The sequence below is a fragment of the Pan paniscus genome, chromosome 21 (genome assembly GCF_029289425.2).
Source record: "Pan paniscus chromosome 21, NHGRI_mPanPan1-v2.0_pri, whole genome shotgun sequence".
NCBI classification, from domain to species: domain Eukaryota; kingdom Metazoa; phylum Chordata; class Mammalia; order Primates; family Hominidae; genus Pan; species Pan paniscus.
Genome location: NC_073270.2, coordinates 6,488,899 through 6,510,399, shown reverse-complemented (window position 1 = coordinate 6,510,399; position 21,501 = coordinate 6,488,899). Strand labels below are relative to the sequence as shown.

Genomic DNA, 21,501 nt, shown 5'->3' with positions numbered 1-21,501 from the left:
GTGTCAGGCGTGTTGGCTCACGCCTGTAATCCCAGCACTTTGGGAGGCCAATGGGCGCGGTGGCTCACAACTGTAATCCCAGCACTTTGGGAGGCCGAAGTGGACAGATCACACGAGGTCAGGAGTTCAAGACCAGACTGGCCAACATGGTGAAACCACGTCTCTACTAAAAATACAAAAATTAGCTGGGCATGCTGTTGGGCGCCTGTAATCCCAGCTGCTTGGGAGGCTGAGGCAGGAGAATCGCTTGAACCCGGGAGGCAGAAGTTGCAGTGAGCCGAGATCGCACCACTGCATTCCAGGCAGAGCGAGACTCTGTCTCAAAAAAAGAAAAAATTGATATAATGGAAATGATTGTCTGCTACATAAGAATGCCATAAAGAGAAAATATTTTTTGGAAATATTCTTCAGTGTTCTAAATTTTATTTTGTCTTGAAAATGAAAAATTTTCCACACAGGAGAAAATTTTTGAATATTATATGTGTTTAATAATATATATATTTTTTCTTTTGAGAGAGGATCTGGCCGTGTCACCCAGGTTGGAGTACAGTGGTGCAATCTCGGCTCACTGCAACCTCCACCTCTCAGGCTCAAGTGATCCTCCCACCTCAGCCTCCCGAGTAGCTGGGACTACAGGCATGTGACACATGCCTGGATAATTTTTATATTTTTTGCAGATGGGGTTTCACCATGTTGCCTAGGCTGGTCTCAGACTTCTGAGCTCCAGCAATCCTCCCGCGTCAGCTTCCCAAAGTTCTGGGATTACAGGTGTGAGCCACTGGCCCAGCCCTAGATTTATTTATTTTTTTTTAATGAAAGAATCAACAACCTTAGTAGGCATAATGGTCATTTATCCCATTTTAATACTTTGCAAAAATATGTGTAGATAATAACATCAGTATTTTATAAAACACACCTAATTCCTTTACCTGTAGTATGTGTAATCTTTGCATAATACATTATTTTTGTTATTCGAAGATTTAGCATATTTGGGGGCACTTTAAAATGTAGAATTTAGGCAACATTTGTATGAGTTTTTCTTTTCTGCCACTTCTTGCATCTCATTATTTTTTGTATTACGTAGGGTGAAGCTGACACTAGAAGGCCTGGAGGAAGATGACGATGATAGGGTATCTCCCACTGTACTCCACAAAATGTCCAATAGCTTGGAGATATCCTTAATAAGCGACAATGAGTTCAAGTGCAGGCATTCACAGCCGGAGTGTGGTTATGGCTTGCAGCCTGATCGTTGGACAGAGTACAGCATACAGACGATGGAACCAGACAACCTGGAACTAATCTTTGATTTTTTTGAAGTGAGTAGTTACTGCAGTGAGGGGATTGAGAAAGAATGCAGGGACAAGCTTATTTTAACGTTGGTTTTGATTTTTATTTTAATCTAATTTGTGTAAAGCTGACTTTTTAGAGGTATGCTCTTCTGTACAGTTAAGCTTAAAAAATTTAGAGTTGTCATCTTCAAGTACTATTAAGAATATAATTAAGAGAACAGCAGTATTGATGTTTCCAATCAAGACCAGATGTCTTTGATGCCTGTATGCTAAATAATCTAAATGTAAATGAATTGTATCCAAAGGAAACATCAGTGGTAAATAGAGACCAGGGCAGGCTTTGTACCTCTTGGCGGGCATCCCGATGTAACAAGCGTGATTGAGTTCTCACTATGATGGAAGCCTGTCATTTATTGAGGTACTTTATTAGGATTTGTTGATGGGACTGACTTGCAACTTGATATTGTAAATATGTAATGAAATTATAAAGCTTGTGCCAGGTTATTGACAATCTGTGCTGCTAACTTTCTGGAGCTACATGTGATACTTACACTAGTGCTTGTAGACCACTGGCTGTTCATATTTCCCCAACACATAATACTTGGTACATCCCCTAAGGTCCTTACTGCTGTGGGCCTGGCTCGGTAGTGGTATGTAGTGGTTTCCTTACCCTCTAGCTCCACCTCCACACCCATTTATACTAGATTAGAGTTGAAATCTTGGAGGGTAGGGAATATGTCTTGACCACCAGTAGCCCCCAGCCAGTTTCTTGAGAACAACAGAATTCAGAATGGATTTAAAAAAATCTAATCTTAAGCAGTAAGATCTGTGGGACTGTATTATAAAAGTATGAAATTTTGATGACTTCTTTCTTTCTTTTTCTTTCCTTTTTTCTTTTCCTTTTTTTTTTTTTCTGGAGAGAGGGTCTTGCTCTGTTGCGCAGTCTGGAGTATAGTGACATGATCATGGCTCACTGCAGCCTCAGTCTCCTGGGTGCAAGTGATCCTCATGCCTCAGCCTCTCAAGTAGCTGGGACTACAGGTGTGTACCACCACACCCAGCTAATTTAAAAAAAACTTTTTTGGCCGGGCGCGGTGGCTCATGCTTGTAATCCCAGCACTTTGGGGGGCCAAGGCAGGCGGATCACGAGGTCAAGAGTAAGAATACAAAAATTAGCCAGGCGTGTTGGCACGTGACTGTAATCCCAGCTACTCGAGAGGCTGAGGCAGGAGAATTGCTTGAACCTGGGAGGCGGAGGTTGCAGTGAGCCAAGATCACACCACTGCACTCCAGCCTGAGTGACAGAGCAAGACTCCATCTCAGAAAAACAAAAAAACAAAAAAACAACTTTTTTTTTGTTGTTGAGATGGGGTCTTTGTTGCCCAGGCTGGTCTTGAACTCCTGGGCTCAAGCAATCCTCCTGCCTCGGCCCCTCAAAGTGCTGGGATTGCAGGTGTGAGCCTCTGCTCCTGGCCTGAACATTTTCTTGTTGCTTCCTTTTAATAAACCTACCTTTTAATAAATTATATCTTGAATGTCCTACCTTCCCTTTACTTTGTTTAGCATTTTTTGTAATAGCGTTTTGTTCATAGACTAGGCTGATAAAATATCCAGTGTAATCTCAAAGTGAGTATAGTATTTGGTTTCCTAGAGAGTTCCTATCCCATGTGACACTTGTGTAGAAACATTTTTAGAGAATATGTTAAAAATTCACTACAAATATATCTTAGTCTTACAACAACATAAAAGTGATTAGAAATTTTCGAGCAGTGCTTTAAACTGAATGAGACTCTGTCTCAAAACAATATATATATTTTAAAATGTACAGAGAAAATGTATTTAATCATAGAGAAGCCATCAAGTCACTTGAATATAAATTTGATTATATCTCTTATCAGTTCTACCCCAGAGATTCTCAGTTGACTTTAAGTGAGGTTTTTGATCTTTAAATTGAAAATATTGAATTTTTTTTTTTTTTTTTTTTTTTGAGATGGAGTGTTGCTCTGTTGTCCAGGCTGGAGTGCAGTGGTACGATCTCAGCTTACCACAGCCTCCACCTCCCGGATTCAAGTGTTTCTCCTGCATTAGCCTCCCGAGTAGCTGGGACTACTGCCATGCGCCACCATCCCCGGCTAATTTTTTGTATTTTTAGTAGAAACGGGGTTTCACTATGTTAGCCAGACTAGTCTCAAACTCCTGACCTCGTGATCTGCCTGCGTCGGCATCCCAAAGTGCTGGGATTACAGACGTGAGCCACTGACCCCGGCCGAAAATACTGAAGTTTTTATGAAAAAAAAATATATATACACATTTCATATATAGAAGATATATATGTGTGTGTGTGTGTGTATATATATGTATGTATGTAATGTAGTAGTTTAAAAATTAAGATTATTTTAAATCTCATTTTTTCAGGAAGATCTCAGTGAGCACGTAGTTCAGGGTGATGCCCTTCCTGGACATGTGGGTACAGCTTGTCTCTTATCATCCACCATTGCTGAGAGTGGAAAGAGTGCTGGAATTCTTACTCTTCCCATCATGAGCAGAAATTCCCGGAAAACAATAGGCAAAGTGAGAGGTAAGGTTGAAGACACTGCCAAATAACCCAAGGTTAAGTTAGAATTTTAATTAGTTTCAAATTAAGTATTTGATAATGATAAAGATGAAATTAATAATTTGCTTTAGTATCAATTTAAGGAGCATGTCTGTTACATTTTGAATCTTGTTTTTTTTTCTGTTTGACAGAAACTGATAAAGCTGACTTGAGTGGTATTTAAATATAATGCAGCTCATAATGGCCCTTTTAATCATTTTTATTTTTGTTCCTCCCTCTTTTTTCCTATGAAAGTTGACTATATAATTATTAAGCCATTACCAGGATACAGTTGTGACATGAAATCTTCATTTTCCAAGTATTGGAAGCCAAGAATACCATTGGATGTTGGCCATCGAGGTGCAGGAAACTCTACAACAACTGCCCAGTAAGTTGAATATTTGAGTAGGATTAGCAGTTGGTGTAGCTTATGTTTGGTAGAGTTACACTGGTTTTCTCAGCAAAGGTCAAATGATGTTTTTATTATTTACCAAGGGAATTTAGTGTAATTTGGTAATTGGGGTTAGAGACCAACCTTAAGATTCTGGTCAGTTTTTTAATATATCTACTGAATTGATAAGGAGGAAGACATTAAAAGTAGAAAGGCAGGAAGGAAAGCTTGATGCAGAAAGCTTTGGGAGCATCAGTGTGTGTGTCTGTGTCATGGTCCTTACTTTTGACGTGTTGCCCTCTCTGAGTCTGAGTTTCCGCATCTATAAAATGGAAAGATTTGGACAACATTATCCCATGTCTAGAAAAGTGTGACTAAACTCAAGGAATATTAGTTAACTTGGACCTCAACCGAAAGATGCTCTGTCTTTTCAACAGACATTAGATTGTAGCCTGGAATAGTTGTCTTCCCCTTCTACTTTTGTAAGTTTATTTAATTACCAGTGCGATAGCTCATGCCACAGATTTTCTACTGTAAATTTTAATCCCTCCCCATTTTATTTTAAAGTGATGCGTGGAGAACATTAGGATTTTTTAATTTTAAGGTCTATAAAAAAATAACTATTTAAGGAAGAAGCACCCTCACCTGCCCCCACCTTTTTTATTTGTTTGTTTTTGAGACAGAGTCTCTGTCGTTCAGGCTGGAGTGCAGTGGCACATTCTTGGCTCACTGCAGCCTCAATTTCCGGAGCTCAAGCCATTCTCCCACCTCAGTCTCCGCAGTGTCTGGAACCACAGGCACGTGGTACCATGCCCAGCTATTTTTTTGGTATTTTTCTGTAGAGACCAGGTCTCACCTTGTTGCCCAGGCCAGTCTTGAACTCCTGAACTCAAGTGATCTGCCTGCCTCAGCCTCCCAAAGTGCTGGGGTTACAGGCGTGAGCCACCGCAACTTCTCAGGCCCCATCTTAAACAATACATTTTCCCCCTTTCTGTTCTTATTATTAATAGAGTTTCCATACTTCTATCCTGTGTGTGTGTCAGTTGTTTCTCATTCCCCCACAGTCTGCCAGTATTAAGTCCTTTGGAGGCTGTATTGCAAGGAGCAGGTTTCTATGTCTCTATTTCTTCTGCCATTGAAAAGGATTGTTTTTATTGAACACTTTGCATGTCTCCAAGAAAAAAGTCCATAGTACAAGGCAAGTGTATGTTGTGTTGGCTATGTCAGTATTCAGCTTGTAAATATCTATCATTGTTAGAGCTTGCATTTAAGGAATAAATTCCTAGTGACAGCCATAGTCATATTTTGGGGATGTCAAAATTGGCCTCAAAATACGGAATAAGTACCATTTCCCATTGTTGAAAGTACACTTTGCTTCTTTACTACATTTGTTTCTTTATCTTCTCTATAGTCTATGATAACTGTATTTCTTCTTTTCAGGCTGGCTAAAGTTCAAGAAAATACTATTGCTTCTTTAAGAAATGCTGCTAGTCATGTAAGTAACCTTTAAACAACTTTAGACTGCTGAGGTAGAGAAATATGGATCAGGGAGTCTCCTCCAGTTTTTATTAATAGTTAGGGGAATATCTCTTGGCATTTATATTCAGATCCATGGTGAAGATCGGGATGAAGACAATAGAACCATAAGCATCTTTTCTTTTTTTTGAGACAGGGTCTTGTTCTGTCACCTGGGCCTGGAATGCAATGGTGCGAACATGGCTCACTGCAGCCTCAACCTCCTGGGCTCAGGCATTCCTCCCACCTCAGCCTCCGTAGTAGTGGGACTAGAGGCATGTGCCACCATGCCTGGCTAATTTTTAAATTTTTTTTTTCTTTTGTAGATTCAGGGTCTCACTGTGTTGCTCAGGCTTGTTTCAAACTCCTGGGCTCAAGCGATCCTCCCGCCTCAGCCTTCCTAAGTACTGGGATTACAGACATCAGCCACTGTGCCCAGCCAGCATCCTTTTTTGAGATAATAAATTTTGAGTAATTGAGACAAAAGAAAGTTCCCACTAAGCATTGGTTTTCACTACCTGAATAATGTGCTTATTCAGATACTCACTTTGGAAAAAATGCCTTTAGAAAGATTTGATGGGACAGGCGTGGTGGCTCACGCCTGTAATCCCAGCACTTTGGGAGGCCGAGATGGGCAGATCACCTGAGGTTAGGAGTTCAAGACCAGCCTGGCCAACATGGTGAAACCCAGCCTGTACTAAAAATACAAAAAATTAACCTGGCGTGGTGGCCCGCGCCTGTTATCCCAGCTACTTGGGAGACTGAGGCAATTCAAGAATTGCTTGAATCTGGGAGGTGGAGGTTGCTGTGAGCTGAGATCATGCCACCGTTTTCCAGCCTGGATGACAGAGTGAGACTCAGTCTCAAAAAAGAAAAAAAAGAAGGGAAGATTTGATGGTGATTTTATGTAACACTTGAAAGAAGTGTATCAGCTGAGTGTGGTGGCTCATACCTATAGTCCCACCTACTTGGGAGTCTGAGGCTGGAGCTTTGCTGGAGCCCAGGAGTTTGAGGCTACAATGAGCTATGATCCATCCAGTGCACTCCAGCCTGGGTGACAGAATTGGACTCTATCTCTTTTAAAAAATAAATAAATAAAAAAGTATCAGTTTCCTCCCTTGCATACCAACTTGTCTTCCTTAACTCCTTTTTTTTTTTAATCCAGTTAGAGTCTGTTTTTTAGCTGTTAGTATTTTCAGCAACTGCAACTTGGACATTTTTAATCAATAACCTGAGATTTTTCTCCCCTATTCCTCTGTACTTGTCTGGACCGCCTCACATTCCAAAGTGAAACTAGGGGAAAAATGGAGGAACGTCTCATTTTTTAATTTCCACTTTTTCCACAGTGTACTCCATATGCCCTCTACTTTGCCTTGTAAAAAATAATTCGGGAAGTAAATTGGTTAGTCAGTGTTTAGCTTTATTACTTACATGAACTAACATCTATTCTAAGGTGTACTTTTAAAATATTTTAACCTCTTGGAAATTGGAATGGGTTTACAACTTAGCTTTGAGTCATAATTTGACAGCTTATTTCCCCCTCTTAGTGGTATATAAAATAATGCATTTTAAAATTCATGACATCTTGAATTGATTATAATTTTAATGTTTAAAATGTTAGTAGATTGTTTTATCTTTCTGTTGAAAATATGATATTTATTAGTATTATTAGGCTGTAGTTTATAATTAATTTGGAACCAGTTTTACTGTCATAGCTAGTCTAAACATCATTTCATTAGCTATAAACGTGATGGCTTGGTCACCCAGGCTGGAGTGCAGTGGCAGGATCATAGCTCACTATAGCCTCAACCTCCTGGGCTCAAGTGATCCTCCTGCTTTGGCCTCTCAAGTAGCTGGGACCACAGGCATGTGTCATCATACCTGGCTAATTGTTGTATTTTTTGTAGAGACAGGATCTCACTATGTTGCTCAGGCTGGTTTCGAACTTGTGGGCTCAAGCGATCCCCTCACTTGGCCTCCCTAAGTGCTAAGATTACAGGCATGAGCCATCATGCCGGTGTGATGACTCTGTTAAATTTTTTTTTTTTTTTTGGATGGAGTTTTGTTCTGTCACTCAGGCTGGAGTGCAGTGGCATGATCTTGGCTCACTGCAACCTCCACCTCCTAGGTTCAAGCGATTCTCCTGTTTCAGCCTCCCGAGTAGCTGAGATTACAGGTGTTTGCCACCATGCCCAGCTAATTTTTGTAATTTTAGTAGAGATGGGGTTTCGCCATGTTGGCCAGGCTGGTCTTGAACTTCTTACCTCAGGTGATCTGACTGCCTCAGCCTCCCAAAGTGCTGGCATTATAGGCGTGAGCCACTGCACCCTGCCAATAATTTTTAGATATGTGCTTTTTGAGAGAGGATTTCATTAAGCCTTTTTCTTCCATATTCTAATGAAATCCTTTATAACTCACAAGGATCACATTTTCAGATGTGTTATTTTAATTATTATTGGCTTATTTTAATGTGAAATACATATCTATGAAGATGTTTCGGTCTGTTATTGGCTTATTATTTAAACCTCACAATGAATTTTGGGATTAAGTTTTGTCTTCTACTAAAATTATTTTCTATAAGGATTATGGTTGTCTAAAACCAAAAAAATTAGAAAGCTACAACTTAAAATGTTTAATAGTTAGAACTACTTGGGAATGGTAGGGTTTGTCCTCTCTGGTAGAAAGGGTTTTGGTATTGTCTTGTTTAAAATAAGAGGTGCTAAGTTTCCCGCTTCAGAAGTCTCCAAGGAAGCAGGCTTCCTTGCCAGACTCTTGAACTCCTTTGACTCTAGTCTGTGATCCCTGTGTATTCCCAAGTTGAGTTCTACCCCTTGACAACTTAGAGCTAGTGTAAGGGGTAGAAATGCACCCATCTTTTCAGTAAAGTAGTGTTACAGAATTTTCAAACCTTGCTTCCTTCTATCGCAGCTGGCCTTCTTTCAGAAAAGGTACATATTTGTATGTCAGTTTATGACATACAGACTTTAACTGAATTAATTCATGGGGGTGAGTGGATCTGCCTTTTTCTGTCTTTCTTTCTTTCTTTTTTTCTTTAATTTCAGTCCTGCTCCTTCTCTGTGGATCTGCTTTTTAGAAATTTGGCTTTAACTATAATTCATGTCTTCCTCATTTGTTTGGCTTTCATTAGGAAACCGGACATGAGCATCATCTTTTTCCTGTTTCTGTTGTCTCTGTCTGTTCATCAGCAGTTATGGCTTCCTCTTTCATTCAGTACTGACATTTTGCTGAGAAAGGCTGTACAGTGGACTGCTCAGGTGCCCTAAGGAGCCGAGCTAAGGCACTTTGCAGCTTATTCCTTCCCTCACTGAATCTTTCATGTTAGCTGTGCAGCTAAGGTTTGCAGGGGCAGTGGGCAGCAATGTGTGGGATCCCTGAGCTCAGGGCTTTTGTTGGGTTCCTTTTCTGCCAATAGCAGTTGCAGAAGTAACAGCCCCGAAGGCTGTCTCACTGCCACTGCGGTGCCTCTGAGTGTTTTGAAGTGAATCTGTGTCCGTTTTTTTTTTTGCCAGGAAAAAGTAGCTGTGCTTTTGCAAAAGAGAAAAGCCATTGTTTTAAGAGAATACATTACTTTTTAGAAAAAGTTTGTACAGGTCCGTAATTTTATAGTGAACAAAAATTTCTTATGTTCTTGCAGTTTGAGAGGTACTGTGTACCAGGCAATGTTTTTCAAATACTTGCTTCCTTCTGTCAGGGTGCAGCCTTTGTAGAATTTGACGTACACCTTTCAAAGGACTTTGTGCCCGTGGTATATCATGATCTTACCTGTTGTTTGACTATGAAAAAGGTATGTTGAAATTTCTTCATTTCAAACTCTTAATGTTAAGTAAAAGGTTTAAAAACTAGGAAGTTTTTTTTATATTTTTAATTACTTATTAAATAGAATTGGTTAATTCATTTTCTTGGTGAATTACTGCCAGTCCTTCCCTCTCATGCTCTTGCAACATTGAGACAGTGATGAGATGGGAATACTGCCTTCCTAGAGTAGGGTCTCTATTGCTGAAAATACTTTATTTTGTTACAAAAAAGGGACATTCCAGGTGGTTTCTGTAGTGGTCTGTCTGTGCTACTATATTGAGGCAGGAGAGGAAGATATCATAGTGTTTGTTTTCTAGGATTCCAGCTGTTTCTGCTTCAAGCTTCTTCAATTAATAAGGCTAGTGAGCCACAGTGAAAAATTCAAAAAGAGGTTTGGAGTTAGATGGTGGAGGGCCTCAGTGAAGAGGTTTAGACTCAAGAACTAGGGGGGTAGGAAATACTTTTTAGCTGAAAAGGGAAATGTTCAAGACTAATGTTTTGGTAGCTGATGAAATAGGAATTTCAGAGGACAGAGACTGCAGGCAGGGTGAGCAGCAATGTGGGCTACAGGAAAGGTAAGCCTGAATTGGAGTGGGGGACCAGAAGAATGGAGAAGAGGGCATAATGGGGGGTGAGGGGGATCCAGAATGAGATTTAAAAACTTATATAGCTTTAAAAAAACTGTAATTGTTTTTGTACAAACATAATCATGATAATGATATAGTCCCTAAACGTCAGTATACTATGTAACCAAGTGATTTCTCGGGGACTTAGACTCTAAAACTGTGTTGGGTATTAATTTCCAACTGAGTTGATTTAAAGTTAGTCTAGTTGGCTAACATCACTGTACCAGATACTGTCTGTTGTATTAAAGAGTGTGACAAGGACCCTGGCACCACCTGCTGGTGAATTTTAATCAGAGTTCCTAGGGGTTGGATTATTATGATGTATATATTATGTATAGGAAAGGACCCTTTTGTTTCTGCGAAATAGTATTAGGAGAAAGAAGGAAGAAAGGAAGGAAGGGGAGGGGAGGGGAGGAAGGGAGGAAAGGAAGGAGGTGCATCTATTCAGATTACATGAGTAGAGTGACCAAACACATGGAACAGGTTGTTTTAGTCATGGAAGAACATTAATGAAAAGATAAATGAGAAAGAGTGAAGTGATAAATGATCTTATTAGCCAAGATTGAGATTAATTGATCTAGCTGCAATTTATTTATTTATTTATTTGAGACCGAGTCTCGCTCTGTCGCCTAGGCTGGAGTGCAGTGATGTGATCTTGGCTCAACCTCCACCTCCTGGGTTCAAGCGATTCTCCTGCCTCAGCCTCCTGAGTAGCTAGGACTGCAGACTCCTAAGTAGCTGGACCAAGCCCAACTAATTTTTGTATTTTTTAGTAGAGACGGGGCTTCACCATGTTGGCCAGGCTGGTCTCAAACTCTTGACCTCAGGTGATCCGCCCATCTCAGCCTCCCAAAGTGCTGGGATTACAGATGTGAGCCACTGCACCCGGCCAAGCTACAGTTTACTTCTGAAAATCAATGAGAGTTCAAATATTACTAATGCCCCATTTTCACCAGGCTATATCTTGATCTGAAGTTGAACCTGAATGAGTTAATTGAGAAATGAAAGCAATGAACTTTTATACTGAATTTTGATTTTTAAGCTGGTGTTTTTCTTATAAGAACAATTCATCTTCATTAGAAAAAATATAAGTATTTCAGAAGATTATGAAATGAGAAATAAATCTTTCCTGTTTTTCCTTGTTCTCACTGTCTTACTTTTAATAGTTTCTTGTGTATTCCAGAAAAACTTTATGCATGTACAGGTTCATACCAATGTACATGAATGAATATATATGTGATGGATTTTAGTATATTTGTTGGACAGATGATTTATTGGTGATACCTTAATTCATTTCCTGTAGAAGTGCCTTCAACAGAGTGACATTGATCATTTGATAGACATTAAAACCTAATACAACAGATTTGCTTGTGGGGGAAACACGATAGCTCAGAGTGCTTAAGTATTATGGTTTATAGCTAATCAGACAATTTTTTCATGACATTTGGTGTGTCTGCTGTTTTTAATCAAATGTTTAAAAGTCTTCGAAAAGATTAGAAACTTACAGAAATAAATTTTATATAGTACTTTCATATTGATTTCTAGTCACGTAGTATGGATAAGTATCAAAGAAAATGGGCCGGGCGCGGTGGCTCACGCCTGTAATCCCAGCACTTTGGGAGGCCGAGGCGGGCGGATCACGAGGTCAGGAGATCGAGATCATCCTGGCTAACACGGTGAAACCCCGTCTCTACTAAAAATACAAAAAAAAAAATTAGCCGGGCGTGGTAGCGGGCGCCTGTAGTCCCAGCTACTCGGGAGGCTGAGGCAGGAGAATGGCGTGAACCCGGGAGGTGGAGCTTGCAGTGAGCCGAGATCGCGCCACTGCACTCCAGCCTGGGCGACAGAGCGAGACTCCGTCTCAAAAAAAAAAAAAAAAAAAAAAAAAGTATCAAAGAAAATGTATAGACAGCATAACAGGAAGTAGGGGAGATGACTGACTTCTGGTTCTATCCTCAGCTGTCTTCAGCGCTACAGCTTTCTCCCAGCTGCATTTTCCTTCCAGGTATTCTACACTGCAATAAAAATGAAAGCCAGAATATAAGGGCTGGGAGGTGGTGTTAGGTTAGAAGGGCTGTCCTGCATGGGCTCAGTATGGCTACTAACAGTTATTCTCATTGTTGAGTAAATAGAGTTGCTAGGCCTGTCTAGTGTAAGCATTCAGTAATAATTTAGGGCTCACTTTTCTCTTAATTTTCTTTATTCTTTCTTTTTCTTTCTTTCTTTTTTTTTTTTTTTTTTTTAGAAATTTGATGCTGATCCAGTTGAATTATTTGAAATTCCAGTAAAAGAATTAACATTTGACCAACTCCAGTTGTTAAAGGTATTAATAATAACATGAAATGTAAATTATCCCTTAGCTTTAGGACTATTGTACTTGCTTGTATATGGTTATGTTCTCTTTGCACATGGGGATGACTGTTAAATTTAATGTGTAGACTGTGTGCTTTGGTATTCTGTTCTGTTTGGGAGAAGGGTTCTGTATTGATCCAGCTGTCTTCTCCAACCATTTCCATGGACCCCACTGGTTTTTGTATTTATGAAGGAACGAACTAGACCATAAGTTTTTGTAGGCCATAGTGGCTAGTCCTTCTCATTCATAATCTTTAGGTTGCTTCTGTTCTGCAGTAGCCCTTCTTCATATAATGGTCATTATTTTACAATAGGCCTTTTATGCAATAGTTGGTAAATATATGTTAATTTCCAATACCTTTGAATATTTTGTATCATGTAATTTTACATGGTATCTCTTCCTATCCCTATTAGGAACCTAAATAAATGCATGATTCCCTATTAACAGTTATCTAGTGAAGAATTTTTATATTCTTCCCTAATTGAGTATTTGATCATTATCTTACATGTGTATGCACATATAAAATATATACAGTGGCTAGTGCTTATTCTTATTAAACTGATAGTTCTACGTTTTATAGGCTTTTTTATCTTGCTAGTTTTTCAAGATATTTTCTGTTAACCATCTCTTCATAAACTAAGGCTTCCTTTCTGATTTCATTTTGTTTGTGTGCTTTCTAGCTCACTCATGTGACTGCACTGAAATCTAAGGATCGGAAAGGTATGTACCAATATGGAAACACTGTTTTCCTTTTGTAGTTAGCATTAATAGGATTTTTAAACTCGATTTTAGCACATACTTGATACTTGGTCACTTTTATGAGTATAATACTGGGCCTTCTAAAAGTAATTTTATAGCTCGGAAATGAATTTGCATTTGTTTTCTACTAAATATATATCATGTGTATAGTAACCATTGCATTGCTTTTCTTAGCTTGATGATCAAAGTGTTAATACCTATCAATCTTTCCAAACATTCTTAACCATTACAAAGTAGAAAGTAAATCAACTATAGAATCCGGCTACAGGGTCAATTTGAACCAGCTCTTCATTTACCTGTTATGACCGTGGGCAAGCTTTGTCCTGCCTACCACATCCCTTTATAATTTCACTTCACTTTTCTACTCCCATAGAAATTAATGGCTGTGCCATTCATATGAGGCTTATTGTATTCATTTTAAATCCTTTATTTTCATATATGTCCTGTCTTTTCAACTAGAGTGTTAGCCCCTCACGGGTAGGAAAATGTTTTTATATTCCCAGAGACTGATGGTGCTGTACATATAGTAGGTGTACTATAGATATAGGTGTTTATCTGTAATTGTGATAACCATACAGTTTTAATATCTTTATAAAGATTGTGAAGTGCTTAAGACCAAAGATTATCCCCACCCAGAGCATAAACGTAACTATATAGGCTTATAGATATTTTATGAGTCTTAGTAATAAAATGAATTTTACCTTTAGTTTATTCTACTGGAAAATTATACATGATTTTGTCTTTGAATTTGTAATACAGGTTTTGTGTGTGCGTTTTTAAGAAAAACTTGATATTTTAATTTTTTCCACTTTTGGAAAATAATTCTTTTTTTAGTCTATATTGATTAATTGATAATAACAAAAGCACAATAGTTGCTGTATATTCTCTTAATTTGTAATTTCTGAGCTGATTTTAGTATTTCAAATAGTAGTCTTAGCAAAATCACACAACTCTTAATTCTCTGGAGAAATAGCAAAATCACAGCTTATGACTACATTTTAAAGAGTAGTACTTTAGTACAAATTTTATAAGAAAATAATCACTCTTGGGTCTACAGACTGGTGTCTATTAATCGTTGCAAACTGGTTTTCATGATGCTTATTTAGAAAATGGGTTTTTGATGTTTAATACATACAAGAGCCTTTTAAAAATACTGTATATAGGGACTGGACACGGTGGCTCACTCCTGTAATCCCAGCAGTTTTGGAAGCCGAGTTGGGAGAATTGCTTGAGGCCAGGAGTTCAAGATCAGCCTGAGCAACTAGACCTCATTTCTACAAAAAAATTTTAAAAATGAGCTGGATGTGGTAGTGCATGTCTGTGGGCATAGCTACTCGGGAGTCTGAGGCTGGAGGATCAATGCTTGAGCCTGCTTGAGTTTGAGGCTACATTGAGCAATGATCATTTCACTGTGTTCCAGCCTAGATGACAGAGTGAGACCCTACCTCTATTAAAAAAAAAAAGGGATCTCAGAGTTACTTATGCTCTCGCACTTGCTCACACACACACTCTCTTTCTCTTTCCCTGTTTTTTTTTTTTGGCGCTAAGGATTTAAGAAAGCTCTTAGTGATATAGTGGTATTTTATTTACTGAGATTTTGTGTTTTAAAATTTCAGAATCTGTGGTCCAGGAGGAAAATTCCTTTTCAGAAAATCAGCCATTTCCTTCTCTTAAGATGGTAAGTTATTGAGGAAAACCAAGGCAAGGCTATCATTAACTTTGTTATGTATGAATAATTTACTTTTGTTTCTTAAAAGGATCCTAAAAAGGCTGTGTTAAAGACAATGTTAATATGAATTTATCATCATTGGTGCATGGAGAAGATACTTTGTGTGTTTGTGTGTGTGTGTGTGAGTGACAATCCCACTTTGACATCTAGGCTGAGTGCAGTGGTGTGATCAGGGCTCACTGCAGCCTCAACTTCCTTGGCTCAAGTGATCCTCCCACCTCACTCAGTCTCTCAAATAGCTGGAACTGCAGGTGTGCACCACCATGCCTGGCTAATTTTTTTATTTTTTTGTAGAGATGGTCTCACCTTGTTGCCGAGGCTGGTCTCAAGGGAATTCAAACCTCTGGACTTATGCTGTCCCCCAGCCTCAGACTCCCCAAGGGTTGAGAATACAGGCATGAGCCAACACACCCAGCCAATAAGATTCATTCTTGTGTAGTATACTTGTGCTGCTTTTTTTCTTTCCCCAAGAGTAACTTCTACTCAAATAAATAAAAATTCCCATCTCAGTATGGTAATTTGGTAAGAGTAGCAAATCCATATATTTCTGTTTATAAATGGGAAGGAGAGGGCACAGGTATAGGAGTGAGAGAAAGGTGATGGTGGGAGAGGCAGCTTTTGTTTTTTTTTTTTAACAATATTTTAAACTGTTCCTTAGTTTTGAGAGGGAAGCGAGTTTCTTCAACCAAAGAAAATAAGTGCCCCTCTTACTTAAGATGATATTGAAATTTCAGAAATTCACTCTGAAAAAATAGATCTTCACACAAAAACTAGCATGAAGACTTAAAAACTAGATACAATTTAATACGGGAACACCCTTGACAGCATCAGGAAAGCCCACACAGATGCCAAGGAGATGCTGGCTCTGCTTTTGTTCCACCGACTCCAGTTTCTAAATTCTGGTCTTTCTCATTGTCTTTTTCTGCTCGTGTCAGGTATAGTAGATTTCTTAGGCAAAAATAGGTAATTTTAGTTTACTATTATGTGGAAATTCTTATTTGGGGAGTGGAGCTTATTAGCTTGATGGGTTTTATCTAGTATATTAGCTACTTGCTAAAACGTGTATATAAATGTATATATGATTTAGAAAGGAAAGAAGTGACTATAATGAAGGTTTTGTTAAAATATTTAGGTATGTATTTCTTGAGGGGTTCATAAAACAATCTAAATCATTAAAATCTCAGTGGTTAAAGGTAAATTAAGTATTGATTATTCACTCTGCAAAAAGGATGCTAAAAGAGAGCCCCTGCAATGAACATTATCCTAGTGCATTTAAAACATCATTTTTGGCCAGACATGGTGGCTCATTCCTGTAATCCCAGCACTTTGGGAGGCCAGGGCAGGCAGACTTAAGCTCAGGAGGTTGAGGCTGCAGTGAGCTGTGATTGTGCCACTGCACTCCAGCCTGGGCAACAGAGAGAGATCCTGTCTCAAAAAATAAATAAGTAAAATGTAATTTGTATAACTTTTAAGGTACTTATGAAGCCCATCTAAGTAAGATCATTTCTTCTAATTCAATTTTCTAAAATCATTTGTTTTTTAGAAATCTCATGATTCCCAGGAAAAAAATTTTAAATTGTAATACAGGTTTGACAACCTTTTAGTCAAATAAGTTAAAACACACACGCAAACTCATTTACTCACTTTGCCATTATAATTCAATCACAAAGAAATTTTGGCCAGGCGTGGTGGCTTACGTCTGTAATCCCAGCACTTTGGGAGGCCGAGGCAGGTGGATCACGAGGTCAGGGGATCAAGATCATCCTGGCTAACATGTGAAACCCCGTCTCTATTAAAAATACAAAAAATTAGCCAAGTGTGGTGGCGGGCGCCTGTAGTCCCAGCTACTCGGGAGGCTGAGGCAGGAGAATGGCGTGAACTCAGGAGGTGGAGCTTGCAGTGAGCCGAGATCGCGCCACTGCACTCCAGCCTGGATGACAGAGCGAGACTCCGTCTCAAAAAAAAAAAAGAAATTTTAATGCCAAAATAATACCAAATATAATCTCATTATATAGACACTTTTCTGGCAAATTTGCCTTTTAGCAATCTCAACACTAATATATTGTCCTAGTCTTTCTCATTTTGCATTAGTCCAGCAAAAATATGACAGATACGTTAAATAAGTCTTTAAATATAGGAGAAAATTTAAAAAGCCCCACACAAAATTGAATACAAACTGTTTTAGATGCTGTACTTTACATGCAGCTGGTTAAGAGTCGACCCAGAGCTAGATGCCAGGTCACCAGACTCCTGGGCTGTGTTCTTACCACTATATTATTCTGTTTGTATGCATTTATTTGCTATTAAAAATTAAATACCGTATGTGCTATACGTGTTCTTTGATACCTAAAATTTTGAAGTATCTAAAATAATCTGCCTGGCACAGTGGCTCACCTCTGTAATCCCAGCACTTCTGGAGGCCAAGGCAGGTGGATCACCTGAGGTCAGGAGTTTCAGACTGGCCTAGTCAACATGGTGAAACCCATCACTACTAAAATACAAAAAATTAGCCAGGCGTGGTGGCAGGCACCTGTAATCCCAGCTACTCGGGAGGCTGAGGCAGGAGAATTGCTTGAACCCCAGAGGTGGAGGTTGCAGTGAACCGAGATTGTGCCACTGTGCTCCAGCCTGGGTGACAGAGTGAGACTATGCCTCAAAAATAATAATAATATAACATAATCTCTGTCAAATTCATTTTGCCCTGAGCATATTTATGTATATGTCTGGGCTTCATGTTTGTTTAAGACTGAACAAGTCCGTTATTTGGAGGTTACTAACCAAGTTTCATATTTTCAATGTCATTTTCTAGTTAAAACTGCCAAAATAATCTGATGGCAAAGTGTCTAGATAATTTAGTTTAGATACACTGATAGCATTTGTCATTTACATAAATTATAACTTTTTTGATTTATGAGCTGCAGCATAATGTTTTCATTTTGGGGATACATCTTTTCAGGAAGTTATGGTATTTGTTTAGCATCATCACCTTCAAAACAATCTAAAAATCATGGTTTTCCATAGATTTTAGGCAAGTAGATTGACATCCCCAAATGCAATGTAGAATACATGACAAATGTCTTGAATTCATGATGTTGCCTATTGTGTTAGAGTTCACTTTGGATGTTTACTAGTAATGGCGAAAAGGATTTGAGGTTAAGGACCATCTTTGTGTTGGTCAGTTATCACAGACGGTGCCTGAGACTCCTGCTTTTGCTGCTTAATTTCTTTTGACCTTATTTAACATAATCATCTACCAGGTTGTCACTTTGAGTATGACAAAATATGTTTGTGCATTATGCACAAAACATTTTATTGCTACTAATGATAAATTCTTATGATTTTTAGTAATAATTGTATTTTTTTTGTTTTCTTATTCTGCTATCCATCTCATCAAAAACAAAATTTACCAACAAACAAAACTGTAGGTTTTAGAGTCTTTGCCAGAAGATGTAGGGTTTAACATTGAAATAAAATGGATCTGCCAACAAAGGGTAAGTAATTCTCTATGCAGCACATTCTGTACTCTCTATGCCTATCTAAAAAATTCTTTCATTCCTGTCTTTGTATTTTAATGGAATAAGCTAAATTAAAATCTCATTGTGGCTTCCTCCATCAAGCACAATGCTTATTGGACCCTTTAAATAAAACATATCTTGCATTCATGCTAGTATGTGAGTATTTCAAATTAATGATGAATATTGTAGAAATTTCAGTTTACATGTGTCTTGTGTGAACAATATGATGGTTTTGGGGAGATACTTATAAAGTGGACAGTCACATCTCTTGCATTTAGTTTTTACTTTCTTATTCCCATGTAAGGATGTTTTAAATAATTTTCTAAGCAGTTTTCTGTTGTTAACAGTAGCTAGTAATAATTACTCAGGAAAAAAATTTCTGCAGTTGTTTTAAATCACTTACAAATTTAGTCATTTTTTTGTTCAACAAATATTTTTTGAAAATCTGCTGTGGACCAGGCATTTTCCAAGTGCTCGGGACAAGTAGTCCACAAAAGAGAATAAGGCCTTGTCTTCCTGGGACTTATATTTCAGTTGTGGAAAACAATTAGCTAACTATTGAATATATCAGAGAGAATATGTGCAGATTGATGGGATGCATTGCAAGGGGCTTGGGGTAGTAGAGTGTGGGCTGTTGAAAGTAGTTAATTCAGATGTCATGATTGGGCATTGAGCAATACCCTTGAATTTGTTTTGGTCAGAATAATCTGTAATTGCCCTCAAATTATGCTGTTTGTGACAAGCTGGTCCTCATTAATGTAGTGAATTCTCGACTAAGGTTTCCCTAATAATGTGATTTTTAGTTTTCTGAGCTTCTAGAATTATTTCAGTGACTAATACTTAAAACATTTAACATTTGAATGTCAATAGAGCTGGCTTGGTGTCTTGGCTATATTTATTGAGTTACTTTAATTAATTTTTGGTTACTTGATATGCCCAAGACCCAAAGAATGAGACTTTTAAACTGGTAATTAATAATTAGTAGGGACATTTTATTAATTTGTTAGCAGACGATGTGTGTGTCTTATAATTTATGGAAATAAAGTCATAGCAGACTGCAAAATTCTAGAGTTTTAGCTTTTATTTTAACTTTATTAATGCAAAAGTGTATTGATGATATAGTTAATAGTTACTTGCTTTTTGTATGAGAGTCTCTATGTCTGAATTATGACCTGTGTCATCACTAAATAGCTTTGTGAGCTTGGGCAGATCACTTAATCTTTTCAGGTTTCATCATCTATAAGATAATAGTTGGACTAGATACTGTCAGGAGTTTTTTCATCATAGCTTGCCAGAATAAAAACAGAGTTGCTAGCACTGATTTTAGGATGTGCAGTGACTTTTATTTTGCTTTCTCTTTCACTAGGATGGAATGTGGGATGGTAACTTATCAACATATTTTGACATGAATCTGTTTTTGGATATAATTTTAAAAACTGTTTTAGAAAATTCTGGGAAGAGGAGAATAGTGTTTTCTTCATTTGATGCAGATATTTGCACAATGTGAGTAATACTCTGTATTTTTTCCTATACTCTTAGAATGTGTCTAGGACTTAAGGCAGCAGTCTGGAGGTGGGGTAGTTGTCCAGCTTTCCCCCATGGTCTGTCCTCTGAAATCGTGTCAGGTTGTGTGTTTCCTCATGCCCTTTCTTGACTGCTTGCTAGGGTGCCTACTACTCCTGTGAAGTCCACACCTACTAGGTCCTAGAGCCTTACACCCTTTATTTTACAGGCAGGTCATATACTCCTTACCATATTGTAAGCTCCCTAGGGATTTATCACTGCCGATATCTGAGAATATTTTAGCTCTTGTATAGAAAAATTTTAAATTTGTATTTATCTTTTATTAAAAAAAATTGTTTTTGAGACAGGATCTCACTCTGTCACCCAGGCTGCAGTGGTGTGATGATGACACTGCAGCCCTGACCTCTTGGGCACAAGCAGTCCTCCTGCCTTGGCCTCTTGAGTAGCTGGGACTGCACATGCGTGCCATTAAGACTGGCTAATTTTGTATTTTTTTGTAGAGATGAGGTCTCCTCCTGTTTCACAGGCTGGTGTCAAACTCTTAGGCTCAAGTGACCTTCCTGCCTTGGCTTTCCAAAGTGTTTGGATTACAGGCATGAGCCACTGCACTGTACCTGGCCTGAAAAGGCAACACATGTTAATAATGGTGGTTTTAGCTGAGAAATGGGAATATGTTTCTTTGTTTTCTTTCTTTCTTTTTTTTTTAAATCTATTTATTTATTTGAGACAGAGTCTTGTTCTCTTGCCCAGGCTGGAGTGCAGTGGTGTGATCTCGGCTCACTGCAACCTCTGCCTTCAGGTTTCAAGTGATCTGGTGCCCCAGCCTCCTCGATAGCTGGGATTACAGGCCTGTGCATGATACTCGGCTAATTTTTGTATTTTTAGTAGAGATGGGATTTCGCCATGTTGTCCAGGCTGGTCTTGAACTCATGACCGCAAGTGCTCTGCCCACCTTGGCCTCCCAAAGTGTTGGGATTACAGGTGTGAGCCACCGTGCCCGGCCTCGTTTGTTTTCTTTATACTTTCAGTGTTTTCTAAAATTCCAAAAAGGAATATTACAGTTACCCCCCACTGAAAGGTATTTTTTAAATTGTTTCTTTTCAGGGTTCGGCAAAAGCAGAACAAATATCCCATACTATTTTTAACTCAAGGAAAATCTGAGATTTATCCTGAACTCATGGACCTCAGATCTCGGACAACCCCCATTGCAATGAGCTTTGCACAGTTTGAAAATCTACTGGTAAGTTATGTTTGAATTTTTATCTTTTTAATGTTCTGTTTTCTATTTTGGAGTAGTAGTAAAGATTTCATATTACTTTACCCATCGAATGTTAATGTTTTGACTAAACTGTAGCAAACAAGTGGCTCTACTTAAAAGCGAGGATATTAGA

At 38.5% G+C, this 21,501-nt stretch overlaps 1 protein-coding gene across 6 annotated transcripts in view; it reads left to right on the top strand.

Annotated features, from left to right (window-relative positions):
• Window positions 1–21,501, top strand: part of GPCPD1 (glycerophosphocholine phosphodiesterase 1) — a 66,716-nt gene that overhangs the window by 31,111 nt on the left and 14,104 nt on the right. For all 6 annotated transcript variants that reach the window (XM_034947610.3, XM_034947611.3, XM_034947613.3 and 3 more), the window contains 11 exons: window positions 1,085–1,316; window positions 3,705–3,867; window positions 4,138–4,270; window positions 5,714–5,768; window positions 9,501–9,593; window positions 12,476–12,553; window positions 13,264–13,303; window positions 14,959–15,020; window positions 18,497–18,562; window positions 19,953–20,089; window positions 21,215–21,350. In XM_034947610.3, the coding sequence (XP_034803501.2) occupies window positions 1,085–1,316; window positions 3,705–3,867; window positions 4,138–4,270; window positions 5,714–5,768; window positions 9,501–9,593; window positions 12,476–12,553; window positions 13,264–13,303; window positions 14,959–15,020; window positions 18,497–18,562; window positions 19,953–20,089; window positions 21,215–21,350 (1,195 nt within the window). The remainder of the gene's footprint in view (window positions 1–1,084; window positions 1,317–3,704; window positions 3,868–4,137; window positions 4,271–5,713; window positions 5,769–9,500; window positions 9,594–12,475; window positions 12,554–13,263; window positions 13,304–14,958; window positions 15,021–18,496; window positions 18,563–19,952; window positions 20,090–21,214; window positions 21,351–21,501) is intronic.